General features: G+C 39.2%; 1 protein-coding gene across 4 annotated transcripts in view; it reads right to left on the reverse strand.

Moving 5' to 3' along the window:
- The window catches only part of TMEM161B (transmembrane protein 161B), a 112,230-nt gene extending 101,645 nt beyond the window's left edge, over window positions 1–10,585 (reverse strand). For all 4 annotated transcript variants that reach the window (XM_043970105.1, XM_043970088.1, XM_043970097.1 and 1 more), the window contains exon 1: window positions 10,434–10,585. In XM_043970105.1, the coding sequence (XP_043826040.1) occupies window positions 10,434–10,436 (3 nt within the window). In that variant the 5' untranslated portion in view covers window positions 10,437–10,585. The remainder of the gene's footprint in view (window positions 1–10,433) is intronic.
- Window positions 10,586–12,999: the final 2,414 nt, after the last annotated feature.

Here is a 12,999-nt window from a genome sequence, read left to right on the forward strand (position 1 = left end):
CAAGGGGGGGTTAAGTGACTTGCCCAGGGTCACACAGTACTTCCCTATTCTTTCCCCTCTCTTCTTGCTTCCTTTTGGGTGCAGTTTTTCTTTCTCCCCCCTGCCCCCTTAGATTATAAATTCCTTGAGGACACAGACTGTCTTTCTTCTGTTAACTGTATACTCAGCCGCTGAGCATATTTCCTAACATATACTGGATTACTCTTTCCATCCCATCGCATAATTCTCAAATATATATCACTCCATCCTCACAAGAATAGTACAATTCATCTATATTACCTCAGTAATCCTGTCAAAAAGACAATATCTGATCTTGATGAAATTATGCTGGCTTTTGTAATCACTGCTTTCCTTTCTATTAAATGCTTGCTAAGCAGTCCAAACTTACATAATATGTCACCTACATAATGTTCTCCTTCTTCTTAGAAAGACCAAGTCCTTTTTTCCCCCTTCCTGTTTCTTCTCCCACAACGTTTTATGGAAAGCCCAATTGCCTTATACAAGCAGCTATCCCTAAAGAGCATACACCATAAAGTTACACTGTCATAAATATTCCAGACTCACTCACTTCTTACAAATGTCCTCTCCCTTATGTTATCTGTTTACTATTATTTAATGTTTTCTCAGCCTCGGGGGAAAAAAAAAAAAAGCAACCAGATTAACTTTCCTAAAATCAATTAGGAAGCTCTGACATTGAGAAAAGGGAGAAGTAAAGGTAAAGGTATTAGTTCATTGTTGGGGTCTGTAATAATGTATATTGTGATAAAAATCATAATTCTTTGTTAAGGTGGCTATTGTTATAACCACATAAAATGGCTGATAAGTAATTCAGAGATATTTCAAAATTACTTGTTGCTTATCTAAAAAAAGATAAGTACAATAGCTTATCAAAGGAACAAAATAATCTCAGCCTAGCACAGGTTCCAGGTATGCTTGGACACTCAGATATTGGTGTTCTTAAAAGTCTGAAAAAGGAGAAATATAAATTAAAACAATTCTGAGGTACCACCTCATACCTATCAGAGTGGTTAATATGACAAAAGAGAAAAAATGTTGGATGTTAGAAGGGATATGAGAAACCTCAGACACTAATGCACTGTTTGTGGAGTTTGTGAATTGATCTAAAAATTCTAGAGACCAATTAGAACTATGCCCAAAGTGCTATAAAAATGTACATACCCTTTGATCCAGCAATGCCACTGTTAGGTCTATATCCCAAAGACATCCAAAAAAAATGGAACTGGACCTATTTGTACAAGAATATTTATAGCAGCTCTTTTTGTGGTGGCTAAGAATTAGAAATCAAACGGATGCCTATCAATTGAGGAATGGCTAAAAAAGCGATGGTATATGAAGGTGAAGAATATTATTATGCCATAAGAAATGACAAGCTGGATGATTTTAGAAAGGCCTGAAAAGACTTATAATAAACTGATGTATAGTGAAGTGAGCAGAACCAAGACAAAGTTGTGCTCAGTGACAGCAACACTGTTAGATGAAGTACTATGAATAACTTAGCTATTCTAAGCAATATAATGATCTAAGACAATCACAAAGGACTAATGATGAAGCATACTATCTGCCTCCAGAAAAGGAACTGATACTGACAATACAGACTGAAGCACACTATTTTCACTTTCATTTTTTTTTCTCTTATTCGAGGCCTCTTCTTACAAAATGCCTACTATGGAAATGGTTACTTTTATTTATTTTTTTTTAAGTATGAACAACTACTTTGAAGTCCTTTCCCAAAAAACCATTTCTATAGTCTAAGCACACATGGCACACTGGTACCCAAGAGCACGGTCATATGCAGCAATTTGAAAGGATGTTTCCCTGACCATGAGACATTCGAAGAAGCACACGTTAGGAAAGGAAAAGAAATTCTCACCATTGGGGATCTGAAACATACACATATTCACCGCTCATTAGCCCTTTTCTCATCTCGCTCTCCACCACCACTATTAATCCTCCTACAACACTGATAAATTCAGGACAAGAGAGGAGTTTGAGAGCCTGCAATGGATGGCCACTGATGATAGGGAAGGGAAGAAAAACATCCTTCTACTTCCACTACCTTTCTTCTAGACTATTTAGCAATTTCCTCAGCTCCCAGGAGTTTTCTGAAAAGTAGATGAGTCTTACTACATACAGTATGTTAGTCCCTATGCAAAGAATAATTACATTAATGGCAGAATCATAGAATATCAGAGTTACAAGGCATCTCAGAGGTGATCTAAGGTAGGGCTGTTAAGAAACAGAAACAGAGGGCATTAATCTGTAATAAGGATCCTGCTGTAGGCACATTAACATTACTTATGTTTTATTGTATTTGTATTTTTTTGTTAGCTATTTCCCAATTAACATTTTAAACTGGATTGGCCTCACTCAGGAGTGTTTACCACCCCTTATCTAGTCCAACCATTTTAGCAGAAATTTCTTCTACAACATTCCCAACAAATGGTCATCCAGCTTCTATTTGAAGATCACCAATGAAGGGAATCATTACTTCCCCCAAGACTGGACAGTAAACCCCAAAGAGTTTTCTTCCATCAAGAGGGGAAAAAAGGGAAGTATTTGGGAAAAGAGAATAGAAGGAAGATTTTCTACCACCCTATGTGTTTCCCATTGCTACTACCAGTGAAACCTTTTATAAAACATCCAAAGAGGGGCAGCTAGAGGTGGCACAGTGGATAAAGCACTGGCCTTGGATTTAGGAGGACCTGAGTTCAAATGCGACCTCAGACACTTGACACTTACTAGCTGTGTGACCTGGGGCAAGTCACTTAACCCTTATTGCCCTGCAAAAAAACAAAAATAAAAAAATCCAAAAAACAACAAAAACAAAAACACATCCAAACTGGGGCATACTCCAGGGACAGAAATGGAGGAAAGAATGCTTATGTGCTTTTGCAAAGAGATAGGGAGAAGGAAAATCCTGGTCAAAAGTAAGAAATAGAAATAGTACAAAGACAAGAAGGCCACATCCTCAAGACCACAGTCTTAACTTTAAAACTAACTTTAAAAGCTAGAAAAGAATTTAGATGTTAACTAGTCCATCCCCCTCACTCTGTACTGCAAAAGACTATTGGTAACAGGAGCCTGCTCAATAATGGTAGTCCGAGATGCCGCTAATTTCTTATTCCAGATCCCCTTCCATCATAATGAAGGAAGCCTCCACAAGAGCCACTGTCAATAACTTGGATGTCTACCTGTTCCACAAATGACAGGGAAGTGATGCTGGCACCCCAATTTGTAGCTCTGAACAAATCTTCCATTATAAATGTTCTATCCTATGCACATTAACACATTGAAAACTTAATATATTTGTAATTTGTTTAAAAACATCCAACTACATGCAACAAAGACACATCTAAAACCACAGAAAAAAACTCTTAGAGGTCATCCAGTTCAAATGTAAGCTGATTTTCACTGCAGTAACTTTACCTGGACTTTGCTCAAGTTTCAATCTCTATAAACAGTATTTTTATCCATATTTAGTTTTATGATGAAACATTCCCAGTTATACCCATAGATTAGAATCTCAGGATTCAATAAACTACAGAAGCTGAGCATCTTGCATTTTAAATATCACTTAACCACTGCCTGCCTCAGTTTCCTGTACCACAAAATGGGAATAATAATAATAATAGCACCTAACTCATAAGGTTGTTATAAGGATCAAATGAGATAATAGTTATAAAGCTTTTAGCACAATGACTTTCAAAGACTAGGTGCAATATAAATGCTTATTTCCTTTCTTTCCCTTTCTTCACAATGCCTAGTACATAGTTATGTAAAGAAAAATGTTGGGGGCAGGGGGGTCTCTACCCTTCTGAACCTTATGAACTAGTAGGGGACAATGGCATACACCATTTAATTCGGCAAATATATTAAACATCCACGGTGACACAAAATGAAAAACTATAATATCTTCCCTCAAGTTACAAGTTAATAAGAGGAAGAAGAAAAGTACCCAAGTATAAGACAAGGTAGAATGTAGTATAAGGAGAAAGGAGCAGACTAGAAATGTTGGTTTTTTAAATTAAATAAAAGTTTTAATTAACAACAATTAATTAACCATGAATTAATAATAATGATAATAATAATTATTATTATTATGACCATTATTTATTAATTGTTAGAAAGGAAGAAGGGGGCAGCTAGGTGGCGCAGTGGGTAAAGCACCGGCCTTGGATTCAGGAGTACCTGAGTTCAAATCCGGCCTCAGACACTTGACACTTACTAGCTGTGTGACCCTGGGCAAGTCACTTAACCCCCATTGCCCTGCAAAAAAACAAACAAAAAAAAAATAGAAAGAAAGGAAGAAGAAAGTGTGGCTAGTTCTATTCAAACCTTCCCTACCCTGGCAAGTGCAAGAGAAAACTCATGCCAGAGTAATAGCAGATCATCTTCCTTACTGGTACCTTACTGCCTATCAAATTCAGACTCCTTTGTCTTGCATTCAAGACCCTCCTCAATTTGACATTACTTATTTTTCTAGGCTCATTTCATTATTACTCCCTGCCATGCAATTGACATGTTAACCAAACGACATTACTCTCTTTCTCTTGAACCCACCTTGCAATTTCCATGCCCTTGCTCATGTTATTGTCTCTGTCCTTCCTTTCCCTCTTCATCTGTTGAATTCCTATGTATCCTTTAAAAGTCCAAATCAAATGTTGCTTCATGAAGACTCCCCTGATCCTTCTTGTAGGTCATGACTATAATCCCGTAAGACTCACATATTTTATTTGCATGCTTCATATGAAACTTATCATGTAATAATGAGTGTAATTGTGTGATATTTATGTAAGCTAGAAATGTTTTGAACTATGGAAATGAAATGCCTCAGGAATCTAAAACTCAACTTCCTTAAAAAAGAACATTAAATTTCCCCTAAACACCACCCCCCTCTCCAGAATTTCCCTATTACTGTTGAGGGCATCAGTGTCTTTCCAGTCACCCAGATTCACAAGCTCACTGATTTCTTCAACTTCTTATTCTCCCTCACCACTCATATCCAATCAGTTGCAAAATCCTGTTTTTTTATCCCTACAATATCTCATATTCACTGCACTCCCTGAGCCATGACTAGTTCAGTCACTCATCAACTCTCACCTTTAGTATTACAATAGCCTCCTATTTGATCTCCCTATATCAAGTCTCTCTCCACTCTAATTTATCCTCCACAGTCACCAAATTGGCTATTTTCCTAAAGCACATTTCTGATTATGCCCTCACAGCCATCATCTGGGGAAGCAACTTCTAATAAGGGACTAGTCATCCCCACCAACTTCTACACAGAAGGCAGGCAAGTCAGCCTAGCAGAAGCAACCAGGTATTTGGTGGGAGAGACAAGAGGAAGCATGCACTAGGGAAGTCAAACAACCACAACTACCTTAACCAAAATCTTCCCTCAGACCTTGATGTGGACAGCCCAGGACCCTGAACCCAAGCCTTGGGAATAACACTGCTTCTAGCCCAGTGCCCTCAACCATTAGCCTCGGAAGCTCTGCCTGTGGTGATGAAACCTGATAACCGCTCCTGCAGAGGGTTCAGCCACAGCTACCAAAGAACCAGAAAAGATATGACACCAAAGACCTTGGCACTGTCAAACAGTTCAATGCCATTATATTAAAGAAGAAACAGTAACATCTGCTTTGCTGCTGCACCCTGAGGACCATGGGCCTTTTCCATAACTTGCAACTTAAATTTTTCCTATGTGTTGGCTCCCCTGTGAGAATGGAAGGGCCTTGAGAGCAGACTGTTTTACTTTACTATTTGGGCTTTCTTATAGTAAGCACTTGATAAATGATTTATTCATTCATTAAAAACAAAACAGACATACACAAAACAACTTCAACAGCTCTTACTTCTAAGATCAATATTAAACTCTTTTGTCTGGCATAAAACTCTTCACAGTCAGATTCTTTCCACCTCTCCAGTCTTTTTAACATTAATTCTCTCTACTCTATTGTTCAGCCAGACTGGCCTATTCCCTTTTCTTCAGAGATGATGACATATCTCCCAACTCCATCCCTTTACTCAGCTGTTTCTCATGCCTGGGATGCTCTTCTTTCTTCCCTCCATCTCTTGGAATCCTTGATTTCCTTTAAAATTCAGTTTAAACAACATTATCTAAACAAAGTCTTTCCTGAATCTCACTGGATGCCAGTCTCTGTCCTTGCGTTGAATTTGCTTATAACTAAGCCTAAAACCATAATAAAACTTTTGGAAAACTTGTATATGAAACATATATGTATGGATATATACACACATATACATGCATACACATACATACACATGCATGTATATTTTTCTATTTGAACATAAGCTTCTTGAAGACAAGAATTGTTTCGCTTTTGTCTTTGTGTCTTCTTTACTTAGTCCAGTTCCTAGAACATAGAATGTCCTTAGTATCTAAGAACCTGATTTATATAAAAAGGAAGGAAGAAGCCCCACATTCATTTAAATTATCCAGGGAAGACTTCATGAAAAGTGTGGCACCTGAGTTTGACCTTAAAGGAAGACAAAGATTTCAACATTTATTCATTTAACAAATACCTACTAAGTGCCATATATGTGTGTGTATACGTATATATGTATGTACATATACATATATGGCACTATATAATATTTCTATTATGTTTTACTATTACTGTATATTTTTATTATTTTTTCTACAGTGTTTATGATAATAAAGTAGCACAATACTTCTTTTAATTACAAAACTAAAGACTAAATCCAATTTCCCACCCTCCTTTGCCACGCATGAACTATTTGTTTTTGCTGTTTGGTTTAGACATAGGAAAGTTACTAACTTTAAAATGTATAGTAAAACAATTATATCTTCACATCATAAAAAGCAAGCTGATTTATAAGTTAAAATTAGTATCTAAAGGACTTAAAATTTTTCTTTACTTTTATTTAAGACTGCATCTTGCCTAGGCTGGAAATGAGGTCTAATCCTACTACTGAAAGCCACAGTAGCTTTGACTTGGTTTCTGATCTAGGAGTTTCTTATGAAGCCCGCTGGACACACTGCTCCAAGTTGCTCAGCATTTTAATGCCAAATTCAGTTTGGGACACCCAATCAGCATAGCCCACTACAGTTTGAAACTCCTGAACTAGAGATCCTCCAGCCTCAGTCCCTCAGCGGCTGGGATTACAAGTATGGACCACCATGTCTGGCAATCAATTTATTTAAATATCTGCCCAAAAGTAATATTAACATATCCTAACTAAAACTCAAAGTATTCCCAGTACTAAATCTTTAAAAGTTATTTCTTTCAAAGAGTAAAACTCTATGGTTACATGGCTCAGAAAAATAGTATCCCTTTGACTTGACACCTGAAGAGGTTTCAGTCCTTTACAGCTTCTAAAATACATTCTACAACTCTAATAGTCTATAGGCAAGCTCTTTTCATGAATTCTGAGCTAAACTTTGAGTGAAACCAAGGACTGTTTAATGCTTGACAAACTTTTGTTCAAGTTTGCCATTACTGTAATGTGATGTTTTTATTAGAAATGTTCTTCTGGATGGAGCTGCTTTTTTACCAGAACCTAGCATGGCACTGCATACTATAAGCACTTAATGTTTGCTAAATCGAATTTTTATTTTCATAATCAGTTCTGTTTATTAGGTTTAAATTTTTTCTCCAAAGTTGGCAAAATGAGACTAGATGGCCTCAGAATGGTTAATAGATTAAAAAATGCTAAGTAAAAGGAAATTATAATTTAACCTTTAAGGGTAAAATGATAAAATTTATATTACTAACTTGTAGGTTTAGTTTCCTAATCAGTTTTTCTTGACTAGAACAGAGTCCTTTAAATTGGTCATTAACATACTTTCAGTGTTCTATAAACTGGCTTTATTTATTTTTTTATTTTACTTTTGATGAATAATAACCAGAAGGGGGCAGCTAAGTGGCGCAGTGGATAGAGCACTGGCCCTCAGGAGGACCTGAGTTCAAATCTGGCCTCAGACACTTATCACTTACTAGCTGTGTGACCCTGGGCAAGTCACTTAACCCCAACTGCCCTGAAAAAAAAAATAATAATAATAACCAGAAGACTCTAATCTTTTATTCCTTTGGTAAGTTTTCTAAAAATAGAACGGAGCTTAAAAAAATAGTCCTGTGGCTTTTTTTGCATTCATTAACAAAATAGGAATACTATTTTTGTTATATGTAACAGTTGATTTGGAGGCATATAACATATCGGAGGAAAAGGGAAGCAGAATTATCTTGACTTTAAAAATTCACTATGAGGGAAAAAAAAATGAGTAAATAAGCATTCCAATATATTTAAGGTTATGGCCATGAGAACTAAAAACATCCCTAACTATGGAAATGTTAATAAAATGAAGTAAATTATAGAAGAAGTCAATTCTAGTGAATTGAAAATGCTGGGCAATGGCAATAGTAATCAGACCAAGTTTATATACAGTATAGAAATAGTACTGAAGTTTTATAAAAGAGTTATACATATCACCTTTGGTACCAATCTAAGTTTTAAACTCTGTGGAAGGGGCAGCTAGGTGATGCAGTGTATAGAGCACTGGCCCTGGATTCAGGAGTACCTGAGTTCAAATCCAGCCTCAGACCCTTGACACTTACTAGCTGTGTGACCCTGGGCAAGTCACTTAACTCCCATTGCCCTGAAAAAAAAAACAAAACAAAACAAAAACAATAAACTCTGTGGAATAGAATTTTAGACTTAATAATCAACCCACTTTTCACTTTCACAAAAACTAAGTATCCAGGCCAGAAACAGATAGGTATGGTATGTATCTCTAGCCCACTTTACAGATGGGAAAACTAAGGCTTAAGTTAACTGACAGAACATAAAAAATGTCAGTGGGTTACACCTATGATAATATGGTTCATTATTCCATCTTTAAAGGGATGCACTGCAGAATGATATGTGATTGTTCATACATTACTTTGATATCCATTACTGCCCTTAAAAGTCCATTATGGATCCACGACCTATGAATTAAATTAAATGTGTGATGAAAGCTATTTGTATTGTCATCCTTAACACAGCTTGTGGTAAGAAATGTCTGAAGATAGGCTATACTTTCTCCCTTCATGATTGGTTTGTAGAAACCTTGAGCATGACTTAATCAGTGTTACTTTTCAGAGTATACTTTTCCTTTTAAAGATCTTTCATTTCATGGAAGCAGCATGTCTAACTAATAAATGATCTTTGGGGCTCAAATTTACTTTTTAAGAGCGTCATTGGCTGGTCTACTAGATTAAGTATTCTGGAATATGTTGAAAAAATATATATTCATGGTTTTATGGTTTTTTGTCTTTAATTATGTATCTCGGGCTTCATTTTTTTCTTCAGGTTGAAGTTATATTAAAGTCTAACCCTCTAAGTTATTTAAACTGAATAAGCAAATGAACATATTTTCTGAAGAAAACCGTGTGGCAATTCTGGATTATTTGCTAAGGTAAAATATAATGCATCATAGAACTTAGGGCTGAAAGGGACCTTGGAGGTTTTTTAACCAGATGAGATAAGGAAACTGAAACCCAAAGAGGTTATATGATTTGGCCAAGGTCAACTGGATTTAAACACAGGTTCTCTGCCTCTGAATCCAGTGTTCTTTCCATTATACCACACTGCCAACTTATACATTAAATGTATAATGTAGTACAATTTAAGCAGCAAATGAGATAATAGGTATAAAATCAAATATGGACTAAAGGGTCTCGTATCACAATACAGTACACTATGATTTAGACTCAAAGTCTTTTAGAAGTCACAAAACAAAAACCCTAGGCATATCACCTGGATGTTCCAAATGACATTCACCAAGGGAAGTTGGTTTATGCAGATAATACAGTTGTAACAGTTTTTACACAAGCACCAAACACTTTCAAGTCCAAATATGGTGGGAAATGACTTGATTACTATACTTACCTGAGAGAAGGAAAATAGACTTACTACACGAAGAAAATACTTTATAACCATTTTTGTACTCTTAAGAATAATTTAAAAAAAGAAAAAAATCCCATTTTCTGGGGCTTCTCTCATAGATAGGCACAGGATGTCTCACATCAGAAGGTTTTGATCGCTGAGACCAATGTCTTTATCCTACCGTAACTTTGTACACAGTAGGTACTTAATAGATGTTTGTTAGGTTGTACTCGGCCTTCCCTTGAGTGGGAAGCAGGTAGGGATACCACAGTGTCTTAGGTAGCACTCTCCTCCCCCAAGGATAACAGTGAAGGCCGCTCCTGCCAGAGCCCTGGGACCCACAGCCACCTGAAGAGCCGGGAGAGGAGCCGGGTGGGCTCCGCCTCGGGGGCTTGTCATTTGGGTCTCATCCACCTCCCATCGATCCTGGAAGAGAATGGCCAGGACCCCCTCCCTCTCCATGCATCCCAGTCCCACGCTTCCTGAATACGCAGACTCACCATGGCGTTGAGCAAGATGATCCCACCTCCAGATTTCCCCGGGATGATCGGGAATGTCTCACCTTCCCGTCCGAGAATTTCTGACTCCTTCCAGGAGCGGGGGGTCTTCCGGCTGGAGCCGGAAGACGAAAGAGCGCGGGACAGGAAATCCCGCCTCCCCAGCTACACGCCGAGGCGACCTCGCTGCACGCAGCCAGCGAACGGACGCAGAGGCGTCTTCTGTAAAAAAGGACATCCGTGGGAGCCCCCGAGACTTTGGCAAGGGGGAGGAGTCTACATCGGGAGGTGGGGCCGTCGTCCGCGCCGGCGCCGGCGAGGGAGGAGGAAGGAGAAAGCGGGTGTCTGGGCTGAAGTGGAGGAGGGGCTGCAGGCGAACCGCCTTGTTTGGCGTGTAAACATGCGCGTGCGCGCGGCGCGGTTCGCGGAGCCCTCGGTACTAGAGGAGAGCGGTGACGGTGCTCGGTAGCGAGGAACTGCTCGAGCTGCGAGGTCGGATCCCCCTGAAGCTGAAGGGGGGACCGGCCCCGCCTGACGGAAGATGGGCCACGTCTCCTTTCCTCTTTTCTCCCGGCACACGTAGATAGAACAGTTCTCTGCACCATCACCACCCCCATGATTGCCGCACCTGGCAGGTTCCTCTGTTGGGTGCCCCTCCTCCCTCTTCTGCGGGCCGCCCGCCTGCATTCCTGAAAGACACCTGCTTGAAAATGTCCTCCTCCCCCTGCCTTCCTCGGATGCCTGCTGTGTCCAGGTGACCATCGTTAACTGCGTGGACACCCCCAGCCCCTTGGCTTTCCTCTCCAACCCACTCCTACCTCATCGTGACTTTCTTCCCCTTGATAACTTTCCACTTCTGACTTCCCCTATTAATCACTTAATTACCTTGACTGGGAGAAAGCTAGGACTGTTGAATCAGGCTCCGAGTTTGACCAATAACTTTATTTAGGAAGACCGAAGGAGCTAGGAATGGATGAGAGTCCTGTGAATCAATTAACGTTTCATTAGCACCCACTTTGCGCCAGGAGCGATGCTAAACCTCGATACAAAAAGAGGCAAAAGACACTTGCTGCCCTCAAGGAGTTTGCATTCTAATACAGACCTCATTCAAACAAATATGTACAAAAGCTGTATATAGAGGATAAATAGGAAATAATTAAAAGAATGAAAGCACTATGTTGAAGAGCAGTTAGGAAGGTTTCCTGTAGACGGTAAGATTTTAGTTTGGGACTTAAAGGAAGCCAGTGAGGTCAGTCAGTAGTCTCAGCAAAAAAGGGCAAGTTTTGCCTAGCATAGAAAGCAGAGAAGAAGCCAGAACAGGATGTTTTGTTAACAGCCAGGAGGCTTTTGTCGCTGGATCGAAGGATATGTGTTGGGGACTAAGTTGTAAGAAGATAGGAAAGGTAAGAGGAAGCTAGGCTATGTTTCTTACCATCCCAGCACAAGCCCATTCTGCAGGACTAGAAGGAAATCAGGAAGAAGGGCATCAGGAAAAAAGACCTCTATATCTAGCTATTACTTAACCCTACATAGGTTGAGGGAGGAGGGGAAGAGGAGAGAGAGGAAAAGAAATGGTACTCTCTTCTTTCACCACTATCTTTGGGGTGCACAGATGATGACTGTGCCCTCCACCAAAGGCTCAGCAATATTTTTCATGCCATCTGATCCTGAAATATTGTATATACTGAAAAAAATCTATTGGATCTGGAACTAGAGGATCTGGATTTAAATATTCGCTCTACTATTTACCATGTGACCTTGGACAATATTTTGATACTGTGCTCATCTATAAAATGATCCATAAAGTCCCTTCAGCTCAACAATACACGAGGCATCCCCAAATTCTCTTGGAAATTTTGAGGCACTGATTCTTCAAGAGATAATGCTGGGGGGCAGCTAGGTGGCGCAGTGGACAGAGCACCGGCCCTGGAGTCAGGAGTACCTGGGTTCAAATCAGGCCTCAGACACTTAACACTAGCTGGGCAAGTCACTTAACCCCAATTGCCTCACACAAAAAAAGAGAGAGATAATGCTGGAAGGAAATGTGTAGTGATTGTACCCTACCTCCCCTTTTCAAGTCCTTCAAGTAGACACTGATAGTAGTCTTGAGATCCTGAAACCCCTTGCCAAAAACAAACAAAAAGAAGGGCAAATTATATGGAACAAGAGAAGTGTGCAAAGTAGGTGGTGGAGTAGGATAAGGGAAACTTGTAATAGTATCTAGTAGAAAGGATGATGAAATTGAGGATTTCTGAGGCTGCTGATTATTGTAGGAATCATCCTCACTAAAGCTCCCATTTTTATCCTAGAGAGTTGCTCTTAGGCTAGGGACAGCTACCCATGGAGAGTGGTAGTGATCATTTGAGAGCTCTCTGGAATTGCTTCCTTTTGAAAGCAGCAGCCACCTCCATAAAAAGGTATGGAAGGGAAGAATTTATGAGGTAAAAGATCTGACATCAAATCCAGGACAATGCAGTCTCCTAAATTGGGCATTTTCTTTGAGATTGTCTCCATATATGTTCCAGTCAGGTGCAAATTTTTGTCAGGGTAGAATTTATTCCTGCCAAAA

This window comes from Dromiciops gliroides, chromosome 1 (assembly GCF_019393635.1).
Source record: "Dromiciops gliroides isolate mDroGli1 chromosome 1, mDroGli1.pri, whole genome shotgun sequence".
Taxonomy (NCBI): domain Eukaryota; kingdom Metazoa; phylum Chordata; class Mammalia; order Microbiotheria; family Microbiotheriidae; genus Dromiciops; species Dromiciops gliroides.